Raw genomic sequence first — 14,453 nt, 5'->3', positions numbered from 1 at the left:
CCCTATGCTATCATCATACTTTTTTTAAGATTTATTTATTTATTTGAGAGAGAGAGAGTGCGTGAGTGCGGGGAGAGCAGAGAGAGAAAGAGAGAGAGAATCTCAAGCACACTCCCTGCTGAGCACGGAGCAGGACTCAGGCTTGATCTGGAGACCCTGAGATCATGACTGGAGCCAAAATCATGAGTCAGATGCTTAGTTGACTGAGCCACCCAGGCGCACCTGGTTTTAGCAGGGACAAGAAGTTCCTTAACAAGTCCCTCAACAAGAAATTCCCTTCTATTTCTACTTTGCCAGAAGTTGTGTTCTCATGAATAGATGCTGAATTTTGTAGAAGGCTATTCTACCTCTAAGATAATCATAAGAATTTCTCCCTTAATCTCTTAATGTGATAAATTAAGTCAGTCCTTTTTCTAAAGTCAGGCTAGCCTTGTCTTCCTAGAATAAACCCTGGTATATTATCTTCATACATACCTCTGGATTTTGTCTACTGATATAATTTATGGTCTTCACAAATATATTGGAGTTAGATTGGCCTATAATTTTCCTTTCTCATGAAGTCCGTATCTGATTTGGGTATCAAGGTTATGTAACCTCATGCCATGGAATGGGGGTAAATTCCTTCTTTTTCTATATTCTGGAAGAGTTTGTGCAAAAATGATATTATTTCTTCCTTATATATTTGATAGAATTTACTGTCACACCATTTGGGGCTGATGTTCTATTTGTGGGAAAGTTTCAATAATGGCTTCAACTATTTAATAGTTATGGAACTGTCTGGTTTTTCTATTTCTTCTGTGGCAAATTGTAGTTTTTTTTAGAAATTTATTCATTTCATCTAGGTATTCAAATTTATTCACAGAAAAGTCTTCATAATGGACCCTTATTATCTTTCTCATGTCTGCAGCATCAACGGTAAGGTCCCCTTTATTTCTTCCCTGGTTTATACTTGCCTTCTCTCTTCTTTTCTTGACCCAGTAAGCTAGAGGTTGATTTGTTTCATTAATCTTTTCAAAGAATCAGCTGATGGTTTTTTTTTCAATCTCTCTACTGTGTTTATGTCCTTGCCCTTGACTCTTCTCTGTATTCCTTTTTTTTTTTAAGATTTATTTATTTATATTTATTTGACAGAGAGAGAGCACAAGCGGGGGGAGAGGCAGAGGGAGAGGGAGAAGCAGACTCCCCACTGAGCAGGGAGCCCGATGCGGGGCTTGATCCCAGGACCCCGGCCGGGATCATGACCTGAACCGAAGGCAGACGCTTAACCAACTGAGCCACCCAGGTGTCCCTCTTCTCTGTATTTCATTTCTTCTCTTTCTGCTATTCTTTTTGTAACTTCTTTTTTTTTTTAAGATTTTATTTATTTATTTATTTGAGAGACAGAGCACGAGCAGGGGGAAGAGCAGAGGGAGAGAAAGAGGGACAAGCAGACTCCCTGCTGAGCAGGGAGCCTGAGGCAGGGCCCCCTCCCAGGACCCTGAGATCATGACCTGAGCCAAAGTTAGATGCTTACCGACTGAGCACCCAAGCACCACTCTTTTTCTAACTTCCTAAGCTAGACACTTAGCTCGTTCATCTTTAGACTTTCTTCTTATATAAGCAATTCAAGGGCAAAAGAAAAATCTTACTTGTTATGGATAAAGCGCAGCACAGAAACAAATCTACAGTGTATCTGTGGTCTTAAAATTATATAGACAGGGGGTTATAGAGGTGATTAGGGAAAAAAGTGTCTAAAAAGTTTCCTTAAGGGAATGATAATGAAAGAAACGTTGAGAAACACCACCCTAAGACCAGAATCTGAGCGAAAGTAGTTAACTTGGGAAGTTCACGTGACACCAATGGGGCGGGGAAGAAGTGGTACAGGAGGGAAGGCAGCCAATAGGGAGTGTGCTCACAGGCCAGCCTCCCCTGGGGAAATCCGGAGGGCGATACCTCCGAGTCATCCCATCTGCGCTGAAGGAACCCAGGTCTTTATTCACTGACTCCTGACCAGCTTGTATTGAGGGCTGCTCCCAGCGAGTAATTCTGCAGCTCTTCTGACCCGCCACACCAGACAGCCACTTGGCTTTGAACAGTCTTGGGACCCAGAACCCTCAGGCACCAGCTATTGGCAATATCCTTCAATAGTCCACAGGGGCACAATAAAAAGAGAGAGATGGATGGTCAATGCCCCCTGTTACACTATTGTTACTTAAAATAATAGACAGTGCTATGTGGAGAAAATTTCTGAATTGCATAATCACTAGCAGCACTTTTTATAAAGTCCCCAGGGAGATATATTTGTCATGTAGCTGCCGCCAGACCGAACAAGTCAGTGTTCCTTATTGTCAGTCACACATCATCAGGCTACTTCAAGTCTAACCCATCTTTCCTAGAGATGCAATGTTATAAATTGTGTTTTTATTTTCTTTTCAGATTTTATCTTAAGTAATCCCTGCACCCAACGTGGGGCTCGAACTCAGAACCCCGAGATCAAGAGTCGCACACTCCTCCGACTGAGCCAGCCAGGTGCCCCGTAATGCAGGAAACACATTTAATACCATAAAAACACCAAAACTGAAGATGAAGAGAAGTGAAAATCGAGTAGGCTGCAAATATATAACAAACATAAACTAAATATGTATGCAGCCAAAAAATCTAAATTGTTACTGTTCTTGTGGGGGAAATTTTGTGCACAAGCTGGATTTGCTAAGTGTTCTTTTAATTTTTTTCTTTTTTTAAAGATTTTATTTATTTATTTGACAGAGAGAGACCCAGCGAGAGAAGGAACACAAACGGGGGGAGGGGGAGAGGGAGAAGCAGGCTCCCCGTGGAGCAGGGAGCCCGATGTGGGGCTTGATCCCAGGACCCCAGGATCATGACCTGAGCCGAAGGCAGACGCTTAACGACTGAGCCACCCAGGCGCCCCTGCTAAGTGTTTTTAAACTACAGCTTTGGGGCACCTGGGTGGCTCAGTAATTAAGCGTCTGCCTGCCTTCGGCTCAGGTCATGACCTCAGGGTCCTGGTATTGAATCCCACATAGGGCTCCCAGCTCAGCGGAGAGCCTGTTTCTCCCTCTCCCTCTGCCTCTCCCCCTGCTCATGCTCTCTCTCTGTATCTCTCTGTCTCAAATGAATAAAATCTTTAAGGGAAAAAAAAAAAAAACTGCAGCTTCAGTGGAATGTTTTTGGTAAATGTCTATAAACATTCTCATTGCTCAATGACCTTAAAAGTCATCAACATTCCTGTCATCTTTGTCAGAAATTTCCTCCCCTCCCCCTCCCCTTCCCATCTCCTCCCCCCTCCCCTCCCCTTCCCCTCCCCTCCTCTTTCCTCCCCTTCCCTCCCCCTTCCCCCTCCCCCTCCACTCCCCTCCTCTCCTCTCCTCTCCTCTAAGCTCTACGCCCAATGTGGGGCTTGAACTCACCACCCCAGAGATCAAGAGTCACATGCTCCACCGACTGAGCCAGCCAGGCGCCCCACCCTGTTCTTTTCTTGTAGAGCTCATTCTGTGGTCTTTCTGAGAAGTGTTTCCTCTGATGTCTCATCTTTTCTTGAACGTTTCCAAAGGACAATGACTTTGCAGAAATCATTGAGTTGGAGGCATACTGGATTCTCTGTATCTGATTATGCTGGATATGCATTCTAAAGTGTTGTCATCACATGAATGTTGGCTGAATTGGCCTACACTTTCCACTTTCTTCAAATCTCTTTCCCTCAAAACCTGTGCCTACCAGAGAATGCAACTTGACCTCAGGAAGACTAGCTCATTCACTTTTCTTTTTTGCCCTATTATCTTAAAATATCATGCTTCTTTTTCAGAGAAACTGAGGGAAATCCCAGAAAACTTCCCAAAGGAGGTGACATTTGGCTTGTGCAAAATTTTGGCAAGTGTACATGGACTCAAGTGTGGGAACTGCTTGAGAAACGGCCAGGAAGTATGGCAGGTGTTTGTACTGAATATCTTCCATTGGTTCCTCCAAATCCGTTCTTCACTTTTCTCCACCCTGCGCTGCGTCCTGGGAGATGACCATTAGGGACTGCACCAACAGACTTCCTTGCCCTACAGTTTCCGGTTGGGCTCAGCCAATGGAAGGCACCAGCAGAAGAGAGTGGCAGTTTTTCATTCCCGCTGTGGCGCCATCCCTCCACCAAAGGCCACAGCTCCTGTCAGGTAGCATTCTCTCTCTCTGGGTTCAGGGAACAGTTTTGTCCCTTCGGCCCTAGGAGTGCTAACAGGTATTGCACCATCTCTTACTGCTCTTCCTAAACTCTACCCACAGCTTTGAAAGAGCTCCTGTATTAAGCTCTTCTCAAATTATCCATTTTGAGTGTGCCAGGTCCCTGATTGATACAGTGTGTTTGATGAATGGATATTAGTTCAGACTAGTTGGAGCATGAGGTGTGTGTGATGAAACAGCAAAACATCATGTAGGAACAGTAGGCTGAGAGCAGATGGTGAAGGGGCTTGTCTTCCAGGCCAGGGAATGGGAACCTCAGAGGGTTTTAGACGAGGAGTGCCATACTTTAAGAAAACTAATTTGACAGCTGTGTGTAGAAGAGTTTAGCAATCAGACATGGGGAGGGAAGTTAGGAGATGATTACAACTGCTATTACAGGAAGATAACACTTTGTAATTATCAGATTGGCAAAGTGCCAAAGATTTTTTTTTTTAAAGGATGTTGCAGTCTTTTTTTTTTTTTAATGATTTTATTTATTTATTCATGAGCGACAGAGGTGGGGAGAGAGAGAAAGAGAGAGAAGCAGAGGGAGAAGCAGGCTCCCAAGGAGCAGGGAGCCCGATGCGGGACTCGATCCCAGGACCTTGGGATCATGACCTGAGCCGAAGGCAGACGCTTAACCATCTGAGCCACCCAGGCGCCCTAGTGCCAAAGATTTGATAGCACAGCACATTGATAAGGATGTGGAGGAATAGTGCTCTCAGACATCGCTAGTGAGGGCATAATCTGATAAACCTCTTTGGAAGGCCATTTGATAATATCTATCAATATTGTAAATGAGCATAAGCTATTGATCCAGCAATTCCTCATCTAGGTACTTAACCTACAGATAATATTGCACACACGTTAAATAATTTACGTGTAAGGCTATCCATTTTAGCATTGCTCTAGTGGCTCAATATTGGAACAACTGAAATGTCCATCAGTTACAGACTGGTAAACAAGTAGAGCACAGCCCATGGCATGGACTACTATGCCGCAGTTAAAAAGAATGAAATGACTATATGTACTCACATGGAAAGATCTCCAAGTATAATGTTAATTACAAAGGTAAGGCGCCTAATATTTTACATAATATGCTTCTATTTGGGTGGGAGGATAAAAGGATATTTTGCACTTAAGTTTGTAAATGCAAAAACCAGAAGAATAAAGGAAACAGGTACAGGATGGTTGCTCTCTGAAGAGAACTGAGTGGCTGAGATCAAAGGAAAGGAGATTTACTTTTTATTCTAATCTTTTTGTATCTGTGCATAAATTATCTATGTTTAAAATATCCACGGCACTGCCATCTTAGACCCAAACTTCTACCTTGATATTAGTTCTAAAAATAAGACTATGAATAGCTTTCTTGGTGAAATAACACAACTGAAAGGTAGTCAACTAAAAAAAAAAAAAAAAAACTACTTCATAATAAATCATTTGAATTCCTGAGCAGAACGTTGAGCTTGTTTACCAGGTAAGTAAATGGCCTTGAACTGTCTTGCCTGGCCGTGTCAGTTCTTAAAGTTCAGACTAACTACAATATCTGAAAAATTGGAAGGCAGGTCTTTGAATAGTACCTGCATCCTTCTGTGACTGTTGCTAATCCAAGTAGGTAGTGGGCAGAGCTGTCAATCAGGGAATTCAGCCCCTTGGATAGGTTGATACAGTGGCTTACTTAACGTCTTTTCTAAACTGGAGAGATTATAAGGCACCACCCATTCAGAGCTCTCAGTTTCTCTATCAGGATTGTTCTTTCATTCGTCCTCATCTAGGCAGTACCCTCCAGAAAGGAAGACCACATGCTTGCTTGTCATTGCATTCTTAGTGCCCAGCACTGAACATGCTCAAACATCAGCTCAGTTGAATTGAACATGGCTTTCCGCGTCATATTGCCCCTGCCCTTCCCGAAAGTTAAGCTGGGTAAATAATTGACCCCTCATCTCCCTTCATGTTAATTGCAATGGCCAACTTATTTTCTTCATAAGAGAAAAAAAGTCAAGTAGTGTGACTGAGTTTTCGAGTTGGTGATGAGACTTTTAAATTAAATGCAATTTAGTCATCTAATTTCTGTGATACTAGAGTAATTGCATGTTTTCTAAAACACTGTATTACCTTGTAACATTACCCACAGAAGTTGAATCTTCACATCTTGCTGCTTTAGTTCATTTCCTAGTTAATACAATTAAAACTTTTCTTGGCAATAACTCTTGCATTTCAATCAGAACTTCAGGATTAGAACTTCTATGTGAATTGGCCATTTCTCTATTCTTATGGGGTTGAGACTCTGGAGTGATGATACAATTATGTAATACCATACTGAATTATGTCTAACATAGCCAATCATAAATGAAGTTTAATAAACTGACTGCTTGACTAATGTGCAATTTTATTGCTTCCCTAGACGATTTTTTAGAAGATTTTAAAAAGATTTAGAGAGAGAGAGTGGGGGTGGGAAGAGGGAGAGGGAGAGAATCTCAAGCAGACTCCCCACTGAGTGTGGAGCCCAACGTGTAGTTCCACCCCCACACCCTGGGATCATGACCTGACCCGAAATCAAGAGTCCTGGCTTAGCCCACTGAGCCACCCAGGTGCCCCTCAGTGTTATTTTTTTAAAGATTTATTTATTTGACAGAGAGAGAAAGCACGAGCAGGGGGGAGCGAGAGAGGGAGAAGCAGGCCCCCCCCACCGAGGAGCGAGACCAATGTGGGACTCGATCCCAGGACCCCGGGATCATGACCCGAGCCGAAGGCAGACGCTTAACCATCTGAGCCACCCAGGCACCCTGTGTTTATTTTTTATGAAAACATATGGTTATTATTGGTACACTATGCTAGCATTGTAATGACCATTATTATGAAATTTGCTTAATAAAAACTTACTAACTCTAATCAATACTTCTTTAAGTTATCTCTATGCCCAGCATGGGGCTTAAACTCATAACCTGAGATCAATAGTCAAGAGTCGCATGTTTTACCAGCTGGGCTAGCCAAGCACCCTCCCCACCCCCCATCAATGCTTTTAATTCAGGGGTGTGATTTTTTTTTTTTTTTGTCAAAAAAACCCCATCACAGTTTAAGTCTAGGGAAAACATAATAATGTCTAACTTTCTGAAATGGCAGAAAGCCTTGAGAGGACAGGATGAATAGGAAAGATCTGCTGAGGACAGAACTGACATGATTTGGAAGTCTGATGTTACAAATTGGCCAGCTCAGGGACCAGATGCAGACCACAAAAAAATGTTTTGTTTGGCTCATACAATGTTTTTAAAATGCTTAAATTTGTCTGCCAAGTCACCTGGTCCCCCACTCCCTAATGACTTTCTCCCAACAGCCTAACTGACGTTACCTGCTTGGCCCTCGTAATGCCTGGAGAAGAGTGACAGCTTTGAAAGAAATATGGAACTTGGGAGGGAACGAAGTGAAAATGGAGATTTTAAGAATGTATGAATTTGACAGGCAAGTGAGCCCACTGCTACAGAACCGTACACATAGGTTCAGAGTTGCAGCTTTGGAGAACATGCATACAAAGAAGCTAAAGGCAAAACCTTGGGCATCACGCACATTTAAGGGCTGTGAATCACTGGAATCATAACTGAAAGGGAAAAAGCTGTTATAGGAGAAACAGGGTAGAGCAAGCTATGGTCGAAGAGAGAACTTCAAGAGAGAGGAAGGCTCCGCTGAGATGAGCAAGCATCAACAATGGTTCAAACTGCCATGATTCTGTGCTTTTATTATCTAGTACAAACTGCAGGGACTTTTTGGATGCAACTACTTAACTGTCCTGTGAAAGTTCAGTCCACAAATAGGAATTGCAAGCCCATCAGTGCCGTAAGCATGGTTTTTTTCCTGAAGTGTTTCTCCTTGGTGTTAAACTATCAGTCTTTAGGAGAATAGCCTTACAATACCAGTCCTAGTTTCTTATGTGACCAAGTGGTTGAGAATTTCATTCCACGTTGTCTCTTTTTATTACCAGAATTCACTCTCCTAAGCAACAGATTTTTTACCCCTTTTCTTTGTAGATGTTGCAAATTGTGAAATGATTAGGATTGCTTCAAGTCAGCCAATAGTTGAGGAAAAAAAATTCCAGATTCACCTCCAGCTAAGGAATAGAGCTTGGCAGGCCACATTTTTCACCGGCCTCAATTATGCCTGGGTGACTCTACACTTGTTCACATACCCTAAAAGCCACCTTAAGTTCTTTTCTGGAACAAGATAGAACATAGAAATACTTAAGGTATTACAAGCACCTTAATACTTATGGTCATTATTAAAATCATGTCTGCAGTTACAACGTCACTAGACCCAAAAAAGCTTTTTGCAACTTAGAACTTTCCACTTAAGAATAATGGGTGATAACATTGAGTGGAATGCCAAATTTTTAATAGTGGAAATTTATAGCAAAATGAGTGGAAAAAATGAAGATTCGGCTAGATGTTTTTGTGAGGATATGTAGCGTATTTATTCCTGGGAATTTAGGAAGAGCAATTTGCCCTCTTTAACGACTTTGGAAGCTCTCTTTCTAACTCAACTAACACTATTCAAAATCACTATGTTACATAGTGGGCTCTGGAGCCAGACTAACCTGGTTTCAAATCCCAGTCCACTTGAGCTGTGTGACTCAGGCGACTCACCTACCTCACATGAAAAATGGTGCTAAAAGAACCTACCTCCTAAGATTTTTTGGACTTAGTCATTTTTACATGAGTAAGGTGTTTAGAACAGTGTCTATGACCTTCTAAGGGCACAAAAAAAAAGCTGGTAGCTATAATTATTTTGGCTTTACAGTTGGTAAGACTCATGAGCCTCCTGGGGTCGATGCCAAAACTTTGGATCCAAACAAGTCCATGAGTAGCTGGATTCCAGAAGCCCAAGCTAATGCGTACCTGAAGACCAGAGTCTTTCCACCGCCCTGCTAAGTAGTACCTATGGAAGTCAAACCTTCAATTCAAGAGCTCTCAATTACTAGTATTTTGCACAGGTTTGATACCATACTTTACATTAACTGGCTCCTACTAGAGCACTACTAAGTTCACTTATTAAATATTTAGTTATCATTGTTTTCAATACCACAAATCACTAATAACAAACACCCACACTTTTCCTCTTACTGCTTCAAACTATCATAGTCAAATCAAAGCTACTACACGTTACCAGAATAGCAAAAATGCTTGAAAGTGTTAGACCTCTCGCGAATTTAATGGGAATCACAAGTAGGAGCTTATTACAATCTCAAGCCTTAAAATACTGAAAACATACAAAGTATGAAAACAATTAAGTAAACTCCGAGGTCCCATTAGCAGGAGTCGGTCCCACACGGGAAGTATTTGGTAGGAGTGAAGAACACAGTGACAACTGCTTAGTCCCACTGGATCACTCGCTCTTCTTCAGGAAGAATACTCCAGTTTGGGGAGGCCATATCCCGGGCCAGCCAGTTGAAATCGTCGACGATGTTCCAGTTATTTTTGCTTCTATCTAAACCAGAGCCCTCGAAGTCCTTGTCGATGCCCGGGTAGGTCCAGGTGTAAGGGGCGAACTGGATCCCGCTGCAGTCCTCCACGATGGCCCTGCTGGTCACCTGCAAGAAGATGCGGGTGTCTCTCGTAGTGTGTACGCGGAGCTGTTGGCAGGCCACGGCCAGCACGCAATCACTGCAGTCCTCCAGGAACACCGAGGTGGACACCGGGCCGCAGAGCAGCGTGCAACTTCGGGCTTTGGCCAGCCGCAGGGTGTTGGGATTGCCATACAGTTTGATGGTGCATTTGCTCAGTTCGGTCAAAAGGACGTCGCGCTGGTGCAGTTCCTCCGCCCGCTTCTCCAAGACTTGGGACTCCACATTGGAGAAGCCGAAGACAAAGCTGGAGCCGATGCCTCCCTCCTCATTCAATGGCGGTGGGGAGGCCAGGATGCCTTCCGCGGCCGGGGCGCCAGGAGCTGCGTCGACTTTGGTGGCCGAAGCAGCGTCCTTCCTCCGGGTCTTGAAAGCGAAACGCTTCTTGGGCTGCAGCTCCTGGCGCCGCTCGGCCAGGGTCGCCTGCAGCCGCGTCACCGTCTCTTGTCCCTGCCGCAGGTCGTAGGCGGCCAGGAACAAAACCGAGTCGTTGAGAAGTTTCTGCAGGCCCTGGAGCCGAGCGGCCGTCTCCTCCAGCTGCTCCGCGGATTCCCCGCTCTCCAGAAGCTCTTCTACGGCCGCTCGCTCCCGAGCGAAGGCGGCGGCGAAAAAGTCGCTCTTCTCCTCCTCCACCTCCTGGTTCTGCCGCTTCTGCTTCCGCCTTTCCACCTCCAGCTGCCGCTCTTGTTCTCGTCTCTGAAGCCGTTCAGGCACCAGGCTCCGGTCCCGCTGCGAACCCATGGCCCCGTTTGCCGCGGCGGCGGAGCAACCAGCACTCTCCATCTTGACGTCAATCTTCCTTTCTCCTACCTTGCTTCCTCCGGGCGCGCCCTCCGTGAGGCCTCCCACCAACGCGTCCTCTGATTGGCCGGACACGCTTACGTCAGCCCCGGCCTTATTTTCTTCGCCCATTGGTTCCTCCGCGTCGGAGAGGGCGGGGATATGAGGCGGGGCCGAGTGACAAGGGGGGTGGGGAGACAAAGGTCCTTGTGGGTGGGTGGGGTGGGAGACAGGAGGGGGAAGCTTTTTTTCCTCTTAAAGGGGCAGGACTTATATCCGGGATTGTGGGGTGAGTTGCAGCAGCGGCAGCTGCACATGTGGGTTTGTTTATAAGAACAAGGTTAGAAACTCGCAGGCCTCCCCCTCCCCCCAACTCCTCCCTACTACCCCCTTACAGGCCGGAGATCCGCTACTGGTGGGGGGAATGTGTGCGTATCGTGGGTGGGGGGACAGGTAGTGGTGAGAAAGATGGACGGGGGGGGAATATTGCACCGCCCGGCCCGCGCTGGAGGAAGCGGCAGCTGGAACAGCTGGCTAGGGAGCCGCTTGCATGCCTCTAGTTTTTTCTTTTCCCTTCCACCACCCCCTTCCCCAACCCATTCCTGCCGCCCCCAAACCCTCGTTCTACCCGCCTTCCCCTCTCAGCCGCTGCAGTTCGGCGTGGCCTGGGCTCTCCTGGATTCCCGCAGGCACTTACGGGGGCGGGAGTAGGCGAGGGGCACCGGAATGGGAGAGACTGGGTTTCTCACTGGAACCGGGTTCCGGGGGCCCAGGGGCTGTCTAAAAACGGATTACTATTTTTTTGGCCAATTGCTGCAGTCGGAGGGGTGGGGGCGGGGGAAGGTGCGATTCAACACCCCCTTCCTCTTCCTCCCACGTCCTCCCCCCCCGCCCCGCCGCCTTCGCGGTCACTCCCTCCGCAGCTGAGGGGGTGAGACCCCAGCCCCGGGCTCTGCGGCTCTCCGTGGGGCCGTCTGTCTTTAGGAGAGCCTTAGGGGGAAATGTTACATTATTTCTAGAGGTGGTGGGAGGGATTTGTCACCGGAAGTGAATGAGGCTACCCGAAAGTCCGGAGCAGCCGGAGGTGTGAGTGGGCAGTCAAGTCGGCGCAGTCACGAGCAAAACGCCGGGCAAGCGGCGGGCTCAGAGCCGAGACGCCGCCGGCTGCGGGCGCGTGGCCGCCTCGCGTGCTCCGTGCAGCCCGCCGAGCGCGGGGCGCGTCTTTGACCCCGCCCGCCCTGTCAGGCTTCGGTTTTGCTCTCCACCGCGTTCCCTGCCTCCACCGTTTCTAATTGGGGTATTTGGCCAAGAAACTGTCACTTGAAATTTCACTGATATATCTGCATCTTGGTGCAGAGAAAGATGGGAGGAAACGAGAGAATTAAGACTCATTTCCAGATTTTCACGCCCCACTCTCCTCCTTCCCTTCCCATTTAAAACGACAAAGCACAACACATAAATTCCTGTATTTCTCCACTGAAAGCGAGCGAGTACAGATCACAGCGCTCGGCAAATTGCGCGAGGGGATGGGGGGTCCCGTGTGTTATGTGTGTGCAGTGGATGGGAAGCGGGAACTGGGTGCCGAAGATTTTCTGTGCTTGTGTTTGTAGTATATATTCTTGGTTTTGGTTTGCTTTGGTTCGTGTGCAAGCTGGATGAGGCTTTTTGCTTTTTGTGAGGTTTGGTTCTGAGGCTGGTGAATGAAATATAGCTGGTTGTCTTGTCTAAGTCATACGGGGGAATGCATTAGCTGCTTTATTTTATAAAGAGTTGATTTAACCAAGGAAGGTTTAAAGAAGATTTATTTTGCTAGGGAAACAACAAAAAACAAAAACTTGACCTGCCTTCCTTAAGTTTTTTTCAGCAATTGAAACTGTGCCACTCAAATTAAGAAAGTTTGTAGCCAAACAAGGTTTACTGGAGCTGCAGGTGCGTGAGGCAACATTTTTGTATTAGCCATAGTGAATCTATGGGTGGTGGTTAGTGTCTGTTATTAGAAGTGGAATTGAACGTCGTTAAACCTTCCCAAGAAGTTCATTTCTGCCCCCAAACAGGCTTTGGCATAGAGGCCAGTAGATTTTGGTAGTTTTGAATATTTTAAGTTGGGTAGTTCAAACTTTTATGAGAAAAAAGAGGTAAAGGACAAACAGAGGACAGGTCAGCCTGTTGACCCCGTGTGTTGAAGGCAGTTTCAGAGACTGATGTGGAGTCTGAGTGGGAATGGCCAGGGGTCAGTGATGCGGTCCTCATGAAGCATGGGGCTTGTCGGTTCTCCACAGCCGCCCGCACAGCTGCAAGCCAAGGTTAGGTGGTCAGGATATGAAGGTGAAGCTACATTTCTATGTTCACAAGCAATAGGAGGGTGGAAAACCTCTAGCAGTGCCAGATTCTGTTTGGGTCTTTTTTCTGACAATTGAGGGCAGTCACTTCAGTGTGCATCCTTGAAAGGGCTCCCAGCTCCTGGGAGGGAAGAGCCTGTTCCAGTGCAAGGAGAGAGGGTAACTCATGACAACAGTGTGACATGTGGCAAAAGGCAAGCCGTGCCAGAGCTCCAAATCCTACTTTCAAAGAGCTTGTGAATCAAGGACTGCTGCTCTCTTTTAGACATCTTGAAAGAATCCTAAGGTGTTCCAGACTTTAAAAATTATTTAACATTTACGGTTTATGGTTCCGTTTGTGAGACTGACTTTTTTTTTTTTAAGTTTTATTTATTTATTTGAGAGAGAGAATGAGAGACAGAGAGTACAAGAGGGAAGAGGGTCAGAGGGAGAAGCAGACTCCCCGCTGAGCAGGGAGCCCGATGTGGGACTCGATCCCAGGACTCCAGGATCATGACCTGAGCCGAAGGCAGTCGTTTAACCAACTGAGCCACCCAGGCGCCCTGTGAGACTGACTTTTTAACATCTTGAACATTTCAAACATAGTAAAGGGGACAGTGAAGGGGATGGGTACTCATCACCCAGGCTTCGACAGTTACCAACTGACTGGTTTCTTCCAAAACTCTGGCCACTTACACACCCCATCACCCTGATTATTTTACAGCAAATCCCAGACATTGTAATACTTCATATGCTACAATCTATACATATTTCAGTATGTCTCAAAAGGATGAGGACTGCCTTTTTAAAACATGACCACATACCATCACAGTATTCCAAAAATGTAGTGATATTTTCTTATTATCATCAGAGTTCTAGTCTATATTCAGATTTCTTTGATTATCCTATAATTCCCCCCCCCCCTTTTTAAGTTACTTATTGACTAAGGATCCAAAAAAGTTCCCCACAATGTGTCTAGTTGATCTGTTCCTTCAATCACTTTAATCCCTTTTAAATCCCCACCCCCACCCCCCAGCAATTACTTTGTTGGAAAAACCTGATCATTCGTTCAGTAGAGTTTCCCACAGTCTGGATTTTGCTGGTTGCATCTCCATTCTGTATTGGATGTTAAGTATTTGTTGTATTCATTTGATCTTTGTTTTGTTTTGTTTTATTTGACAGAGGGAGACAGACAGCGAGAGAGGGAACACAAGCAGGGGGAGTGGGAGAGGGAGAAGCAGGTCTCCTGCTGCAGGACTCGATCCCAGGACCCTGGGATCATGACCTGAGCCAAAGGCAGACGCTTAACAACTGAGCCACCCAGGCGCCCCTCGTTTGATCTTTTAGTGTCATAAGTGAATGTTTATGTATTAGAATGCCACAGGAAATGAAAGCTGAATTTTAGCACGGAAAACAGTCTTTGGGTATGGCTGGACAGCCAGGAATAAGGCCTCTTGCCATTCTGTGGAGTTTTTCGGCGACCCTGTGTGGATGGGAGATACCAGGCAAATAAAGAGGTCCAGACCCTGTTTTCTTGTAGCTCC

At 45.8% G+C, this 14,453-nt stretch overlaps 1 protein-coding gene across 1 annotated transcript; it reads right to left on the bottom strand.

Moving 5' to 3' along the window:
• Window positions 1-9,350: 9,350 nt before the first annotated feature.
• TBCC (tubulin folding cofactor C) lies at window positions 9,351-10,722 on the bottom strand. The gene has a single exon (XM_027600852.2). The coding sequence runs from the start codon at window positions 10,592-10,594 to the stop codon at window positions 9,560-9,562; it is 1,035 nt and encodes a 344-aa protein (XP_027456653.2). The 5' UTR covers window positions 10,595-10,722; the 3' UTR covers window positions 9,351-9,559.
• Window positions 10,723-14,453: the final 3,731 nt, after the last annotated feature.

This window comes from Zalophus californianus, chromosome 7 (assembly GCF_009762305.2).
Source record: "Zalophus californianus isolate mZalCal1 chromosome 7, mZalCal1.pri.v2, whole genome shotgun sequence".
NCBI lineage: Eukaryota > Metazoa > Chordata > Mammalia > Carnivora > Otariidae > Zalophus > Zalophus californianus.
Note: the sequence above shows the minus strand (reverse complement) of the source record. Positions and strands in the feature narration are given on the sequence as shown.